This window comes from Camponotus floridanus, unplaced genomic scaffold (genome assembly GCF_003227725.1).
Source record: "Camponotus floridanus strain SB8 unplaced genomic scaffold, Cflo_v7.5 scaffold11, whole genome shotgun sequence".
Lineage (NCBI taxonomy): Eukaryota > Metazoa > Arthropoda > Insecta > Hymenoptera > Formicidae > Camponotus > Camponotus floridanus.
In genome coordinates, this window is record NW_020229226.1 from 1,005,155 (window position 1) to 1,019,441 (window position 14,287).

At 30.4% G+C, this 14,287-nt stretch overlaps 2 protein-coding genes and 1 long non-coding RNA gene across 6 annotated transcripts in view; 1 reads left to right on the forward strand and 2 right to left on the reverse strand.

The window, feature by feature from the left end:
- Positions 1–4,048, forward strand: part of LOC112639530 — an 89,609-nt gene extending 85,561 nt beyond the window's left edge. The window contains exon 3 of the long non-coding RNA XR_003123556.1: positions 3,144–4,048. This is a non-coding gene — a long non-coding RNA (uncharacterized LOC112639530). The remainder of the gene's footprint in view (positions 1–3,143) is intronic.
- A 794-nt stretch (positions 4,049–4,842) lies between these two features.
- LOC105251180 (seipin) lies at positions 4,843–6,841 on the reverse strand. Of its 2 annotated transcripts, none has more exons than XM_011257765.3 (6): positions 6,686–6,841; positions 6,160–6,578; positions 5,780–5,925; positions 5,504–5,706; positions 5,127–5,406; positions 4,843–5,024 (listed from the first exon to the last, which is right to left on the reverse strand). In XM_011257765.3, the coding sequence occupies exons 2-6, from the start codon at positions 6,384–6,386 to the stop codon at positions 4,897–4,899; spliced, it is 984 nt and encodes a 327-aa protein (XP_011256067.1). In that variant the 5' UTR covers positions 6,387–6,578; positions 6,686–6,841; the 3' UTR covers positions 4,843–4,896. The 2 variants fall into 2 exon arrangements, with proteins under 2 accessions (XP_011256067.1, XP_011256069.1); XM_011257767.3 differs by having other exon boundaries at positions 4,880–5,048.
- Positions 6,842–7,269: 428 nt separating this feature from the next.
- On the reverse strand, positions 7,270–11,845 carry LOC105251177 (alpha-tocopherol transfer protein-like). 3 transcript variants are annotated; one of them, XM_011257749.3, is made up of 6 exons: positions 11,426–11,845; positions 10,651–10,917; positions 9,157–9,520; positions 8,660–8,765; positions 8,216–8,421; positions 7,270–7,404 (listed from the first exon to the last, which is right to left on the reverse strand). In XM_011257749.3, the coding sequence occupies exons 2-5, from the start codon at positions 10,914–10,916 to the stop codon at positions 8,264–8,266; spliced, it is 894 nt and encodes a 297-aa protein (XP_011256051.1). In that variant the 5' UTR covers position 10,917; positions 11,426–11,845; the 3' UTR covers positions 7,270–7,404; positions 8,216–8,263. The 3 variants fall into 3 exon arrangements, with proteins under 3 accessions (XP_011256051.1, XP_011256050.1, XP_011256049.1); XM_011257748.3 differs by lacking the exon at positions 7,270–7,404 and adding an exon at positions 7,753–8,130; XM_011257747.3 differs by lacking the exon at positions 7,270–7,404 and having other exon boundaries at positions 7,753–8,421.
- Positions 11,846–14,287: the final 2,442 nt, after the last annotated feature.

The window sequence follows — 14,287 nt, forward strand, 5'->3', positions numbered from 1 at the left end:
AAAATACTATAATTTATTACATTAAATATATTATTTTTTTAAATTAAAACATTTAAAATTTTTGGGAATAAAAAATGCATTTTAATAAATATTTTGTAAAATTAAAATAAAAATATTTAATTAAAAATTATATTTTTTTAAGCATATATGTTTTTTTAAACATATGTAAATAAATACTTAACTTAAGCAAACGTTTGAATACAAATAAATACGTGATTAGTACCCACCGAATAAATAGCTTTCTTGAGTTAACTAAAATTTTTTTATTTCATTTTTATTTTTTTATTTCAAGATAATTTTTTCCTCAGTGTATGTATTTAGTACAAAGATTCGAGATGTCTTTTGTATCATTTCAAGTATGCACACGATCTTTCAATCTTTCCAGAGACGATTTCTCAATACATAATAATAATAAGATTCACACATACACACACACACACACACACACACACACACACACACACACACACACAAATATAATATATTATTAATATATACATATTAAATACGCTATGGAATATAATATACAAATAATTAATTATTATAATTAATTATTATAAAAATTAATTACTGATTAATATAAAGTAATCAGTAATTAATTTTTATAATATTATATTAATCAGTAATTAATTAAAAGTCATTAAAAATTGGAAAAATGTCACACGGCTTCAAAAATAATATGACGTCATTATATAATATTATATACACATCAATAAAAAACTGCAATAAATGATAATTTTATCAGGTTCGCATCGAACTTGCATTATTCAAATTTCTCATATTTTTCTCCTTTTGGAAATTAAACAGAGAAAATTTTTTTTGTCATGCTCACACATATATTTTGGCACGAAACGGTATTTATATCTTTTCGTTTCTTTAATTGCAAATTTTTAATATATCTAAAGGTGGACATTTTGGTGCTTTGAAAAATCTTATTTTTAAATTTGATATTTAATATTTTTACAATAATTCTATCGCAAATATACTAATATTTTTTATAATATTTTATAATTTATTGTATAATTTATTTTATCATATAATTTTTTATAATTTAAAATTTATAATTTCATGGAATAATTTTAAAAAAATCGAAAATGACCCCATTGCATTTACATCATCCTTTGTTCATAGAATGATGCATATAAATATATGTATCTATAAATAAATTCGTAGACCTTTATCTCCAGAGAATACACGCATTATATATGCGGCCGTTACACACACCCTCGCACAGACGCCTGTCTATGTGCGTGCGAAATTTAAAGGGTATTAATACTTCGAATTTTCTTTAAGTATAATACGACGCATGGGGGAAACACATCTCGCCAATGTATCTCGCAGGTACCATCCGCAACGCTCCACCATAATTTTCTGCAATATAGTGCCATATCCTCTCTCTCGCTGATGTATTGTAACCGGTATCCTATCGAATCAAGCAGGTGGCTCGACAGGCTCCCTTATATTTTGACGATTAGTTCTGGACCGAGCTTCTTCTCGAAGGACGGACTCCGCTCTGCCGCAACACCTTTCTCTTCAAGCCAGGGCCGCAGCTTCAGATATTTAATACTTAACATCTCGTGCAAATGAGGGACATGAAATACTAAAAGTATACACAAACATTCGATGTTTAAGTTTTATAAGAAATAAATCGTGAACAAATAAACTCGTCTTCCTCTTTGTTAAACTGCGAAATATTTGTTTTAATATTAAAATCCTTAAAATCGAAAGTTGTATCAGTTCTTCATGATTACTTCTTCAGGCTCCTATTTTTTAATTTTATTAAATATACTTGAAATAATTAGAAATAATTATTAGTGTGATTAAATCACACTAATATAATTTATGTTGATGACATTAAATTATTAAAATTTTAATATTAAAATATTATATGTATATTATTGTATATAGAATACTTTAGAATCATGGAACTACCTATTAATGGCAGATTCTCGAAATATAAAATTACTTGGAAACGAAAATATCGAAGGAAATCATTTGCCAGAGCCAGATTTAGGGGGAAGCAACAAGGGCTGAAGCCCAGGGGCTTCCACAAGAGGGGGAGGGGGCCTCCACAACAAAAATTTTTGAGTAAAATTTACTATCGAATGGTATACAACACTTACAAGGTCTATGTATATTGCTTGACTTTGTTATTTCACAATAAATTATTTAAATAACGTAAAAATTTCTGTTTGATTTTGATTTAAAAATGGAGTCTCCACCTCTTCATTGCCCCAGGGCCTCCACACCTTTAAATTCGGTCCTGTCATTTGCTGTTTTCAATTTTCCAATTTTAGTTTCTTTTTTAATTTTGCCATCATATATCTTTGTGATCAACAAAAAGATCAAATAACAACTTAAATTAAAATTCTATTAAACTCCACCTAAAATTAACTGAAGAATGTAATTTTGATCATCTCTTAACTCTCGTAACTCTCTTTATAAAGTTTAGTTTACGAAAGGTCTTTCTTTCTGAATTGCTTATAACTCGTAAATTATTGATATACCTCGATATTTTCGCTGAGGAAAAGTCGTCTTCAAACGATGTATATATACAATGTAAAAATGTTATTATTAGATATATCAAATCATAATTTAAGAGCTCTAAAATAAAGAAAATGTTTTTGAACTCTAAAATAATTTAAGAACTCCAAAATGAAGAAGGATCTACTATTTTATACATATAAAGCATTGTTTAATTCTTAAATCTTCCAAGCACTGCATCTTTAATATTTTTTTTCTCGGTGAAATTTTTCAATTTTTGTCTCCAATTTAACTATAAAAGATAAAAATTATTTAACAGCTCCTAAATAAAGAAAGATCTATTATTTTATAAACCATTGTTTAATTTCTAAATCTAGGTCTTTACATTGGTGTCTTTACCATTTTTTTCACAATAAAATGTTCCAATCTTTCCCTATAAATTAATCATGAAAAATAAATAATTTCTACCAGGTCTGTCAATAGGAATATTGCAAAAGCATTTTTTTTAAAGTATCGTAAAATTATTCTAAACTAATAGAACCTCCGAAAGAGATTTTAATATACACATATATATATTTTTTTCCTTTTTGAGAAGAGCTTCAAGAGATTAAAATCGCTAACGAATGGACCCTTAATCTTTGAATCTCTGGATTCGGCAGGAATATTCGGGGAGATAATCGGACGATTCTCGGCGAAAATTCTTCTACCGCCTGCGTCCCTGGAAAAACGAGACAGCCGCCGGTCATCCTGGTTGCGGTGTTGGCTGCCGGGTCGACCGGACCCCGACGTCGACGGTGTAGCCTGTGCGTGCACTTGCCGCGAGGGAAAGGTGGATGGCCGCGACCTTGATACGCGTGGTTCTCGCGTGCCCGAAGCCTCACGAAGCACCACGGGGACGGCCGAGCCCGAAGAGGATCAACGTCTCCACGTCTACGTACGTGGTTGTTAAATTATCTCTCCTCCCGAGAGCTCTCCTCTCGGGGAGCCTCTCCAGCCTCCCATCCCCTTCTCTGCGCGTCGCGCGCGTCTCATCTCCTTTTTTCTTCCTCGCAAAGCCGCGCACTTACACACGTGCATGGTCGATACGTGTGTGCGAGATCACACGGAAGCTGGAACGACTATCGCTACTCTCCTCGGCTCTTGAGCTCCGCTGCTAGTTCTACGACGAGACCGGTATCTCGACTTAACCGACCAGTCATCCGAGGCAACCAGTGTCTCTCAACGTCGTCCCCGACGTGGCCCGATAATATCGCTCGGATGGTCCGTAAATTGCAATTTTAGGCGCACGTTTAAGCCTGAGAATTATATGCTGTTGACAAGGCGATGTTTATCGGTTTATTGATTCTCATATTGGTACCTTATCTCTTTTTCAATCGTGACAAACTTTCTGTGAAACTCAAGCATGCGAGATTATATGCTTTGCATTTTTGATAAGAATATGATATTCAATTTATTTTATAGACATGGGATATAAATATGGGATCTAAATATGGGATATGAATATCTTGTAGTTGAACAATCAGTTTCTGAAAGATTATATCTATGTATCTGGAAGAGATGTTTACGATCCTCATTTAATATATGTGTATGTGTACATATTTATCTGTAATTTTTTTTTTAATTTTTAGAGTACAATATGCTACGTAAAAATTGTGTATTTTATATTTGATGATATAATTATCTTTATCAAATTTATTATCAAAATGCGACGAAATTTTGAATCATTTCTTTCAAATTATTAATTTCTTAATATTAATTTCTTAATAATATTAATTTCTTAATATTAATTTCTTAATAAAATTATAATTGAAATTATAATTGATTATAATAATTGATAATGGTTTCTCTCTATCATTTTTGTTCTCTGTAATAGTTTTTTTAGGAAAGTAAATTGCATTCAGCCAACGTGACTTGTGTACGGGTTGCCTACGAATCAGGAGTAAAAGCTCGTGTGTTTCTGTGATTTTTTACATGATGATAAAACTATTCTGATAGGTTTCTATTAAAGATATCCAATTAGATTACAATAGATTGCTCGAGCAATAATGACATAATTATAAGAAATGCAAATAATATGTTATTAATGTAAATTTAAACATTTGATTTAAATAAATTTTAACCAATTTACAATAATTACGTTATTTATACACAAAAAATTAAAGTCAAATTATGCCAAATATAATTTTATAAAAGATTATAGTATGGAATTTTTTTTATAATGAAGGATTGATATAAAATGCCTGTGAAAATATTACTGAGCTATAGAAGGATCGATTAATGTAAATATGGTTTAAAGAAAATATAAATATTGTATGTTATAAAATATAAAAAATATTTCTTATTTTAATAACTTTTCCATTTCTTGACAAATATTTCTTGACAAATAACTAAATATTGCCTTTACATAAAATATTAATTATAGTTTTCATAATCACTATTACTACTTGATGTAGAAAATTCCTGAATATAACTTTCCATAAAAGACTTTTCTTCTTTGGTACCTTTCTCTTCTTGGATACCTTTCTCTTCTTCTTTGAGATCTGTTGTAAGTAATATATATGATCCTTTAAAGGATGATTTCTTTATAATATTGATATAAAAATTGTACAAGTAAATTTGACATATTGTAAAATGTGACTTACAATCATTATCAGACTTAATATCACTATCTTCTTTGAGGTCATTTTTTTCATTATTTTCATCCGTGTTTTCCGTTTCATTTGTAAAATGTAAATATGACAATGTGCACAGAAATGTTATGAAAAACAAAATTGAACCAATGCCAACACAGGCTGATAAAAATGGCCAATAAAACATCCAGTAACGTATTCCTAATAAGTGAGCACTTATCACGAGATTAGCAGAGTAAAATTCAATATGTCTCGATTGAATTTCAATAAAAATCATTGTCACTGGATGGTTCTGGGATATAAATTTATCAATGTATTACAAAACAAATTATCTGAAGTAAAGTTGCAACTAAGTCGTAAAGAAAAAGTTCTGGAAGAAAAATTATTACCTGATCCTCTTCAAAGTTGCTGAACAATTCGAGAATAACATCCTGTTTTTCTTCGACATTTCCAAAAATCATCATCGGAGAAAATGTAAGAGTTGTAAGCATGTGTAATAATGTACTACGATAATGTAACATTGCTGATCTACATGTATGATCTACAAGGAATCCATTGCGACTTCGCAATTCGACGCAGACCATAAACATACCTGGAAAAAGAATTAACTGCTTACAAAACATGATATACATTTCATCAATCATACATTTATATAGAAACTTTACCAAGCTCTTTGTTGGCTGGTGATTCTGGCATTTCCAGATGTAGATTCACTTTATACGGCTGACCGATCATCAAAAGTTGCTGCTTCTTGGTCAACTGTACAGAAGCTTGAGGGAAACTGCATACTCCTTTCTCTTCATCGCATGATCTAAAATGAAATGTGATTTAGTAATTCAACTCTCTTCGGTTCAATCATTTTTTTACTCAGTTTCACACAATTAGATTATTATCTTATATTTATACATTAACAAATAAGCATTAGAGGGACTCTGCTCTATTATGATTTTTATTATTCTAAACTAGAGCGACATTTTGTTTCTTTTTTAGACTTTGATCACTGCTTAATTAACATGCAAAATAGAGAATTATAAATGGAACTTACTTGAAATTCATATTTACAGGTCGCACGTATGACATGCTTGGCATGTAGGCATAGTAAAAGGCCGTATAAAGAAATATGGACAACCAAATTACAAGGATGGAGCTGATAACAATGACACTACCATGTAAGATCGTATCTTTGGCGGACTGGACGTTTCTTCTGGTTGTCGTCTGTACTTTGAACCATCTTTTAGTGATGTAGCGTGATAGAATCGAGAAGGGCAACATTTTGCATCATTACTGGCACCTCCACAATCCACTTCCAGAAGATTTCAGTTGCACGTTCAACTTCCAAATGTTACATAACGACTGTTTCTCCTTCGTGATAAATGTTTGTTTATCATAATTTTTTCTTACTTTTTATTTCACATTGAACGTTGTTTACGGTTGAAAATTCCTTAGATGTCATCGAGGATGGGACTGAAAATAACGACTGACGATGATTCGTGTGTTTGATATTGAAATAACGTAATCGATTAGGTGAATATTTCTCGAAAATTATGCGAGTATCAACAAAGTGTTCTTACCTCCTCGCAAACATCAAGAAAGGTTATAGAAAGAACGTAAACATTCGATGCGATCAGCCAGTGAACTGTCATCGATCTGTCCTTTCTTGACAAGAGTAGAGTAGCGTTCGATCGACCAATCAGGAGAAAGAAACGATTGTTCCTTTATCCTGATTGGTCGATTAAACGCTGCTTTAGTCCAAGAAGTAAATTTTAGAACGTAACTCTGGCGGACACTAGGGACTTTTTCTCTTTATTATAGGGGCATAGGGTATTATTTTTCTCAACATTAGCAACACTGACTTCGAAACTGCGCCTTTGCCGTGGGAAATTATCGAGTATCGTCGAGTGAGAAAACCTCAAGTAAGAATTATTTTCTTTAAATTCCGATTAATTTAATCAACAGAACTCAACATGACAAGTGAAATATATTTTAGAAAGAGAGAGAGTGAGAAGAAAACTGTTACATCGGCAAAAATATTGTTGGTAAATTGAAAGTTAGCCTAGACATCTTTTTTAACTTTTCTATATTTGACTATTTTATTTCATATTAATATATGTTACTGTTTATATATCTTTAAAATATAGTTTATACATCTTTATATATCTTTAAAAGTTACAAAAATTATTGGCGAATCACGTGTTTGCCGAATATCGATATCCGACAGAAGTTGGCAATCAAATCTTGACGTTTGAATTTTGGTAGCTGACTTCAGCTTGTTTCATCTCCCGCGCCGATCCTGAAGAGAACAAAATTCAAATCGAGGTTTTCACTTCTTGTCGAAATATTTTTCTAACACTTGACGCGCGATTCGTTGTGATTTTTGAAAAAAAGGGTCAACAATAATTGCATAATATTAAAAAAAATTATAGATGAGATTTATATTTTTATAAAATTGTATTTTTATTACTATAATGTTAATAATAATAATTTGTGCGAAGTAGTAATATATATATAATAATTTTATATATAATAATTTTTATATATATATTTATATATTAATTTTTATATATATATATATATAATTATAATAATAATAATAATATAGTTGCTGCTAGAAATAACACTATATATGTATAATAATTACAGCTACTTATTTTAATTAGTGCACCGACTTTTGAAATCGTTCTTTAAGAAAGATTCGTAAAGAATTGCGATATAAAAAAACTTTATAAACTCATCATATTCAGATATTATTTGAAAAGACAAAGGTCTTATATTTTCTAATTTTTCTCTTATTTCGAAAAACACTTTTACTCTGTATTTAGACTCAAATAATCAAGTCGAAAATTTGAAATATAAATTGGTAATTGCGCCGATAATCTTTTTTCAGCTCTACTTTGATTCTCAGATTTATTATAAGCACGATTCGTGTAAGAAATCTTCCTTTCTAACTGTGCTTTATATAATTTCAAAGAAGGCCGTAAAGAATACACTGAAAGTATGTTGATGATATCTTCGAGATCTTGAAATCAAGGACGCAATTATTTACGGGAAATCATACATAAGACTTAGAAAGCAATAACGATGATATCCTGATCTTTATTTACCTGTACACGCATTAACCTACGCTGCTCGTTACGCATCAGGATCTTGCATCAACTATCATCATCGTTCACATGATCTTTCAGATCCTTAGTTTGCATAAGATTTTGATTACTCGCTATTTTCGCTTTATTAGGCGAATAATTACGGAATAGGGTCTCCTCTTCGCGGAAATAATCTCGCAATTGATTCAACTTCATGCAGTGCGCTTCTGCAAATTAGATTGGTAAATATATTAATTAATTTTTGCAATTAATAAAATTATCCTCGCATAGAAAAAAAATTCTTTAGAAAAATTATTGTTATTGTAATAAAATTATAATATATGTTTATTATAATTTATAAATATTCCATTATTATAGTAAAATTCTTATAAAACCCCATATATATATATGAGCAAAAAAATCGAGCTTAGCTTCAAATATTTCGTAATTATTATATATATTTACCATGAAGATTTGCGACATAATCCAATTCCCCATTGTAGTCTTTCGGCAGACATTCGGGCGGTATATGAGAATATATGTCGGAGACGTCACCGGTATGAATATGAAGCTATAAAATAAAGGAGAAAATTAAAGCGAGCTTTGTTATAAATAGCTGATAACAACGGACACGTAGAATGAGATCGCAACTTTCGCCATTACCGAATAAAATCGTAAATTTCGATGTATCTCTGTGATATCCATACACATATTCACGTATGTAAATCTAACGTCATTTCTATAGCCTTGACATGTATAGCCGGCTTAGAAAGTTAAATAAGTGCAAATTGGGAAACTTAAAGTCGGCATTTGAGTTTAGCCATTTGTCATGAAATTTAGAATGGAAAACAATTTTATGAAAAATAAAATTATATATATATATATATATATAATTTAAATTACTTTGTGAAATCTAAATCGATCGAGTCGAATTCGGTGGAAAAAAATCGAAATCAGTTTACCATCTCGTAAAGTTCTCGCTTCATAAACGGTCTGATGAGCGCGATGATTTTATCCATGAACCAGACCGCGTTCAAAACATGGATGGCCTTGAGCCTAACCGGCATGGCATCCTGAAGATACTCGAAGAACCAGCGAATACTGCTTATCGACAGCCTGGTCAAGTGTCCAAGTCTCACGTTATGCATGTCGAAGAGGAAAATGTATCCCGGCGAGCAACCCTCCGTGTAGAGGTCCGCGTCGATGGACATCAACAGCAGCTTGATACCGTCGTTGAACATGTATCGGGAAGATCGTGAATCCGCCAGACGATGAAAGATTATCCGGGAGCCGTTTCGATCTGGCTTGGGAAGAGCTACGAATTCCCTGCAACGAAAAATTATATTTATTTTTATATTCATATTTATATTTAATAATTAATATTTAACTGAAGTTAAACTTTTATATTCACATAGTTTAATTTGTTTGCTCTTGCAGACGTGTCCAATCGAATACCATTATAATCCGTAATTATTCAATATTAATTTTTTTTTACTGTATGTCATTTTTATTAAAAGAGTATAGTCGAGAGTGATGGTTAATAGTGATAGTTAATACCATTATATAATTACTTTTATTTATTATAGGTGCTTGACATTAATTGATCTGATTTTCTATACGATATTACTTACATTCGTATTAATATAATAATATATTATAATTTTTATTTCTATTTGTATTCATTAAAAATACAGAAACAATGTGTTTTCTTATATTTTCCTCTGAAATTATTTTTGCAGTTTTCTTCTATTAATTGATCTGATTTTCTACGATATTACTTACATTCATATTAATATAATATGTTATAATTTTTATTTTTATTTATATTTATTAAAAATACAGAAATAATGTGTTTTCTTATATTTTCCTCTGGAATGATTTTTCTTCGATAGCACCAGATGCGCGATACTCTGTAATTGCACAACGCAGGAAGATTACAGTGAAAGGATATTTAACGCTGCTCTCAAGCATGCAATTTGTATAAAGAATATGAAATAAGAAGTAAGATTGAAAGAAAAGAAAGAGGCATCGATTGACCGAGAGACAAAAGTGACATGACATGCATTTTATAAATAACGTAAATGACGAATAAAGGTTAATCAAATCAAAATGTATGTTTATTAAACAGTCATCGAATTAAAGAGTTCGATTTGCATAAATGAATGCTAATTATCTTCTTAAAACACTGCACGATTTCTTATCCGCAATACGAGAACCGAACACATACATTTAATTTATAAAAATATAATAATAAATAAAAATATAATAAAAAAAAATATAATATAAAAATAATATAATATAAATATAAATATAATATAAAATAAAAAGTATAATATAATAATATAAAAATAAATAAAAATGGAACATTTATATACAATAATCCTTGAAAATCAATTCTGCTCTTCTTTTGTTGACGTAAGATTAATTGAGAAAAATTGATTATGATATGAACGTACAAAATTTTTAAAGATTGTTGCAGATACTCAGGATCTCTGTCGTAAAAAAATTCCGGGATCGTGGAGCGCATTCTGTAATAAACGTCCATGCATCGTTCCGTGGCCGTCAAATCATAATAACAACTGTGCGTGAATAATGCCAATTGTTCTTCGGGGATTTTCGGAAGATCTCGATCATCGGCCCACTTTTGCAGACTCTTTATAAGCTCGTCCGTAATCTCCGGGTATTTCTTTCGCGAATCGTCAATTGTGTGGCCAAACTTCATCCTATGAAAAAGAGAGAGAGAGAGAAAGTTGTATTAATAACTCCTAAATCTTTTACAGAGGAATAATTTATCGAAATTGATAGCGCTTTTCTTCTATCAACATTAAGGTAACGACATGAAAAAAAGCCGCGGGGTATAAAATCGAACTGTTAATGTTATGCGACTTATATAGGCTCTCCGAGTAATGAGACTTTCACCGCGAATCGTGTCCCGTAATTGATGTGTAAATTTGCTCGACTTGCGTCATAATAGCTACTTTTGCACATTCTCGGCGTACTGATTCTAATTAAAATCGTTCCTTCGTGTATTTTATTTTTCGCGAAAATACTGTAATTGAATTCAACCTATTATTTACAAGATTGATCACATATAATAACGACATTAATTTCGATATAAAATGAAATTTGTAATCACAAAAATGTAAATAATAATTTCTCACGAATGAAAATATTTCTTACGTAAATTATTTTAATTCGCGAATTATATTAAATAATTTTCTTTTCAAATACCTGAAAAATTCAAGAAACTTCGTTGAAGATTGCACTGAATATTCAAATAAGTTCCTTTTTTATTTCCCAATAAGGTGACACTCGTTTCACGCACAATTTGACAGTCAATTTTCTTGTTTTTTGATGTGCACTATTTTCTTGTTTCTTGATGTGCACTATTTTAAATTGCGCTGAAGTATTTCTTCCTAACATATATTGCACAAAAATATATATGTATGTATTGTATATATATATATATTTTTTTGTCCATTAAAGAGCTCGACAAAATTACACGCACTGCACAGTCCACACTTTCAGGGATTGAATACGCCGCGCAACTGCACGGTTTCTCACTTTGATTCACGCTGCCGACAGTCTCGTTGAATATTGCACATTGGCCCCTATAGTAAAGAAAAATACTCCCGCTTCTGCAGCAGAACCGGTCGCCTTGCTTTCTTACGTAATGTCTCATAATAAACGGCACGTGAAAAGAGCAATATCTACGAACCATCGTAAAAAATATTTCGAAATTCGTCATTTCGAAATATGTGAAATGACTATAATAATTGTTAGACAGTATATATATATATATATATATATATATATATATATATGTACATTATTTATAGTAATTATATAGCCATTTCATAATATATTGTCTATAGTATACTATTATATAGTATACTATTTATAGTAATTATATAGCCATTTCATAGTATATTATCTATAGTAATTATAAAACCATTTCATATATTTTGAAATATAACACTAATATAACATATTATGTATCTTAAATATTTATAAAATATTTATGAAAAGCAAAATAGAAAGTGACTGACTAATGTTACATTTTTTTAATTAATGATATAAAAGATAGTTATATAAAAATAAGTATAGTTAAATAAAAATATAAAAATTATATATTATATAAATATATTACATATATTACATATATTATATATATTATATAAATATATATTATTTACCTATATTATTTTAAACATATTATTTACATGTTTATATATTTTATAAATATATTATTTATTATATTTATTTAGTATATTCTTTTTTTGTACTTGTAATATAATATATTATTATTATATTTTTTTGTACTTGTAATATAATACTTTTGTACTTTTTTTAAACTTGTAATGCTTATTCTTTTTTTATTGATTCATATTTCATATATACTTTTAAATCGAAAATATATTTTTGTAATCCAAAAAAAGAAAATGTATCTCGCTGATGTAATGTGATTATATGACAGAAAATGATACCGTGAATATAATTATCGGGAAATATTTTGTCGAAAGCGAGAAAAATGTAAAAGGGAAAGTGCCTCGATTGGCCAATATTATTAAAGGCATGCAAACATTTTTTTCCGTTAAAGTTTACACGGGCGAAGTTGGCGTTTTCTTTCAATCATCAATCCACGTGATTAATCCACGTGATTACTCCACGTGCGGAGAGAGTTATTATTATTCTATTAAATTATTCAATTATAAAAATTATTTCTATTAAAAATTAATTTTATAGAAATCTTCGAGAAATTATCAAATCATGTAATAAAATTCGAAATATCCGATAGATTTTGAAATATCTTGCATTATTAAAAATATAATATACTACGTTAATTATCTATAAAATTGATTTATGAAATAACTAGATATGATATATTTTCAGGACAAATGGACCAAAAGCTTCGAATTAACGACAACAAGCCGACAGCAGCTATTCGATGAGAGAGTTTCACGACGCGAAAGTTGCTCAATTTTGGAGAACAGAAACATCCTACGTACACAAGTATAAGTATGATATAATTCTGTGCACAAATGTTCATTTTATTTAGTACGTCATCATTCTACGCTTTGAGGACAAATCCTGAATTGAAAAATATTTCTTTTTCTAAATGATTTGATTTCAGGAATAAAATTTATATATAATTTCCTCGTATTAAAAAAAAATCGAAAGAGGACGAATGAGATATCCTCGTTCATTGGCCAGATCATTCGCGCAGTGTTCGAAAAATGGGTCAAGAAGCATCGCAGCATCAGCTCTCATTAAACGCTCGTACACCTGGCCGATGAACGGCGATCAGGTAGAGCAAGGCTACCTGACAAGAATGAGCAGTAAGGGCGGCGAGTAAGGGAGGATCGGCGGAGGATGCGTTCGCCGGCGCTGGCTGGAGAACAGGTACTCGTCGTAGGCGTCGTACGTTCATTGATAAGCGTATAACACCCCGCGCCTTAGAGCTGTGTGACGTCATTGGACGCATGCGTGGCCTCGCATCGAATTCTGAATCGCAATGGCGCCCATTGGCGTCGCATCCGGTTTTTCCACCCTGTATCGTGTATATGGATAAAGTATCTTCTCGCAAAAACTTATCCAATTATATGCAAAATGTATCGTCACGATTAGAAAATACAGATATTATTTGATACATATAATTTATTGAATAAAATATTACACGACACATACAGTGATAAAATCAGAGGAAATTGTATAGTTTGCATCTATCACTGTCTGCCTTGAGATTTTCAATGATTCTTTATTATTATTCTTCGTTAATTATATATGTCATCAAAAACATATATTTTTTTTTTAATTGATTAAAACATTTCAATTTATTTTGTTATAGATTATCAAAATCAAACGTGTGGCAAAATTTCCATATTCTTGGGCGCTGATTAAAATAATTCATGGTCACGCCATTGTCTTCTGGAGTTTCCGACTGGCGTGAAAAAGATGTCTGAAATTTTTGAAAAAGTTGGTACATTCCTGATAATACGGCAAAATCGTTTTAGACTGCGAGGAAGGTGCTGTCATCTTTTTCGCAGAAATTTCAGACGGTGCGTATGAGTGTAACGCCGCATTAAAATTAAA

Bases quoted from the DNA above. Each gene is read 5' to 3' on its own strand.
- LOC105251180 (XM_011257765.3), bottom strand. From the start codon at position 6,386: ATGTTGCCCTTCTCGATTCTATCACGCTACATCACTAAAAGATGGTTC. The intron at 5,926-6,159 runs GTAAGTTCCATT...ATTTCATTTTAG, and splicing joins CCTGTAAATATGAATTTCAA to ATCATGCGATGAAGAGAAAG. The intron at 5,025-5,126 runs GTAAGTCACATT...TACTTACAACAG, and splicing joins TATTAAGTCTGATAATGATT to ATCTCAAAGAAGAAGAGAAA.
- LOC105251177 (XM_011257749.3), bottom strand. From the start codon at position 10,916: ATGAAGTTTGGCCACACAATTGACGATTCGCGAAAGAAATACCCGGAG. The intron at 9,521-10,650 runs GTACGTTCATAT...TTTTCGTTGCAG, and splicing joins CAACAATCTTTAAAAATTTT to GGAATTCGTAGCTCTTCCCA. The intron at 8,766-9,156 runs GTAAACTGATTT...TTTATTTTATAG, and splicing joins AGCGAGAACTTTACGAGATG to CTTCATATTCATACCGGTGA.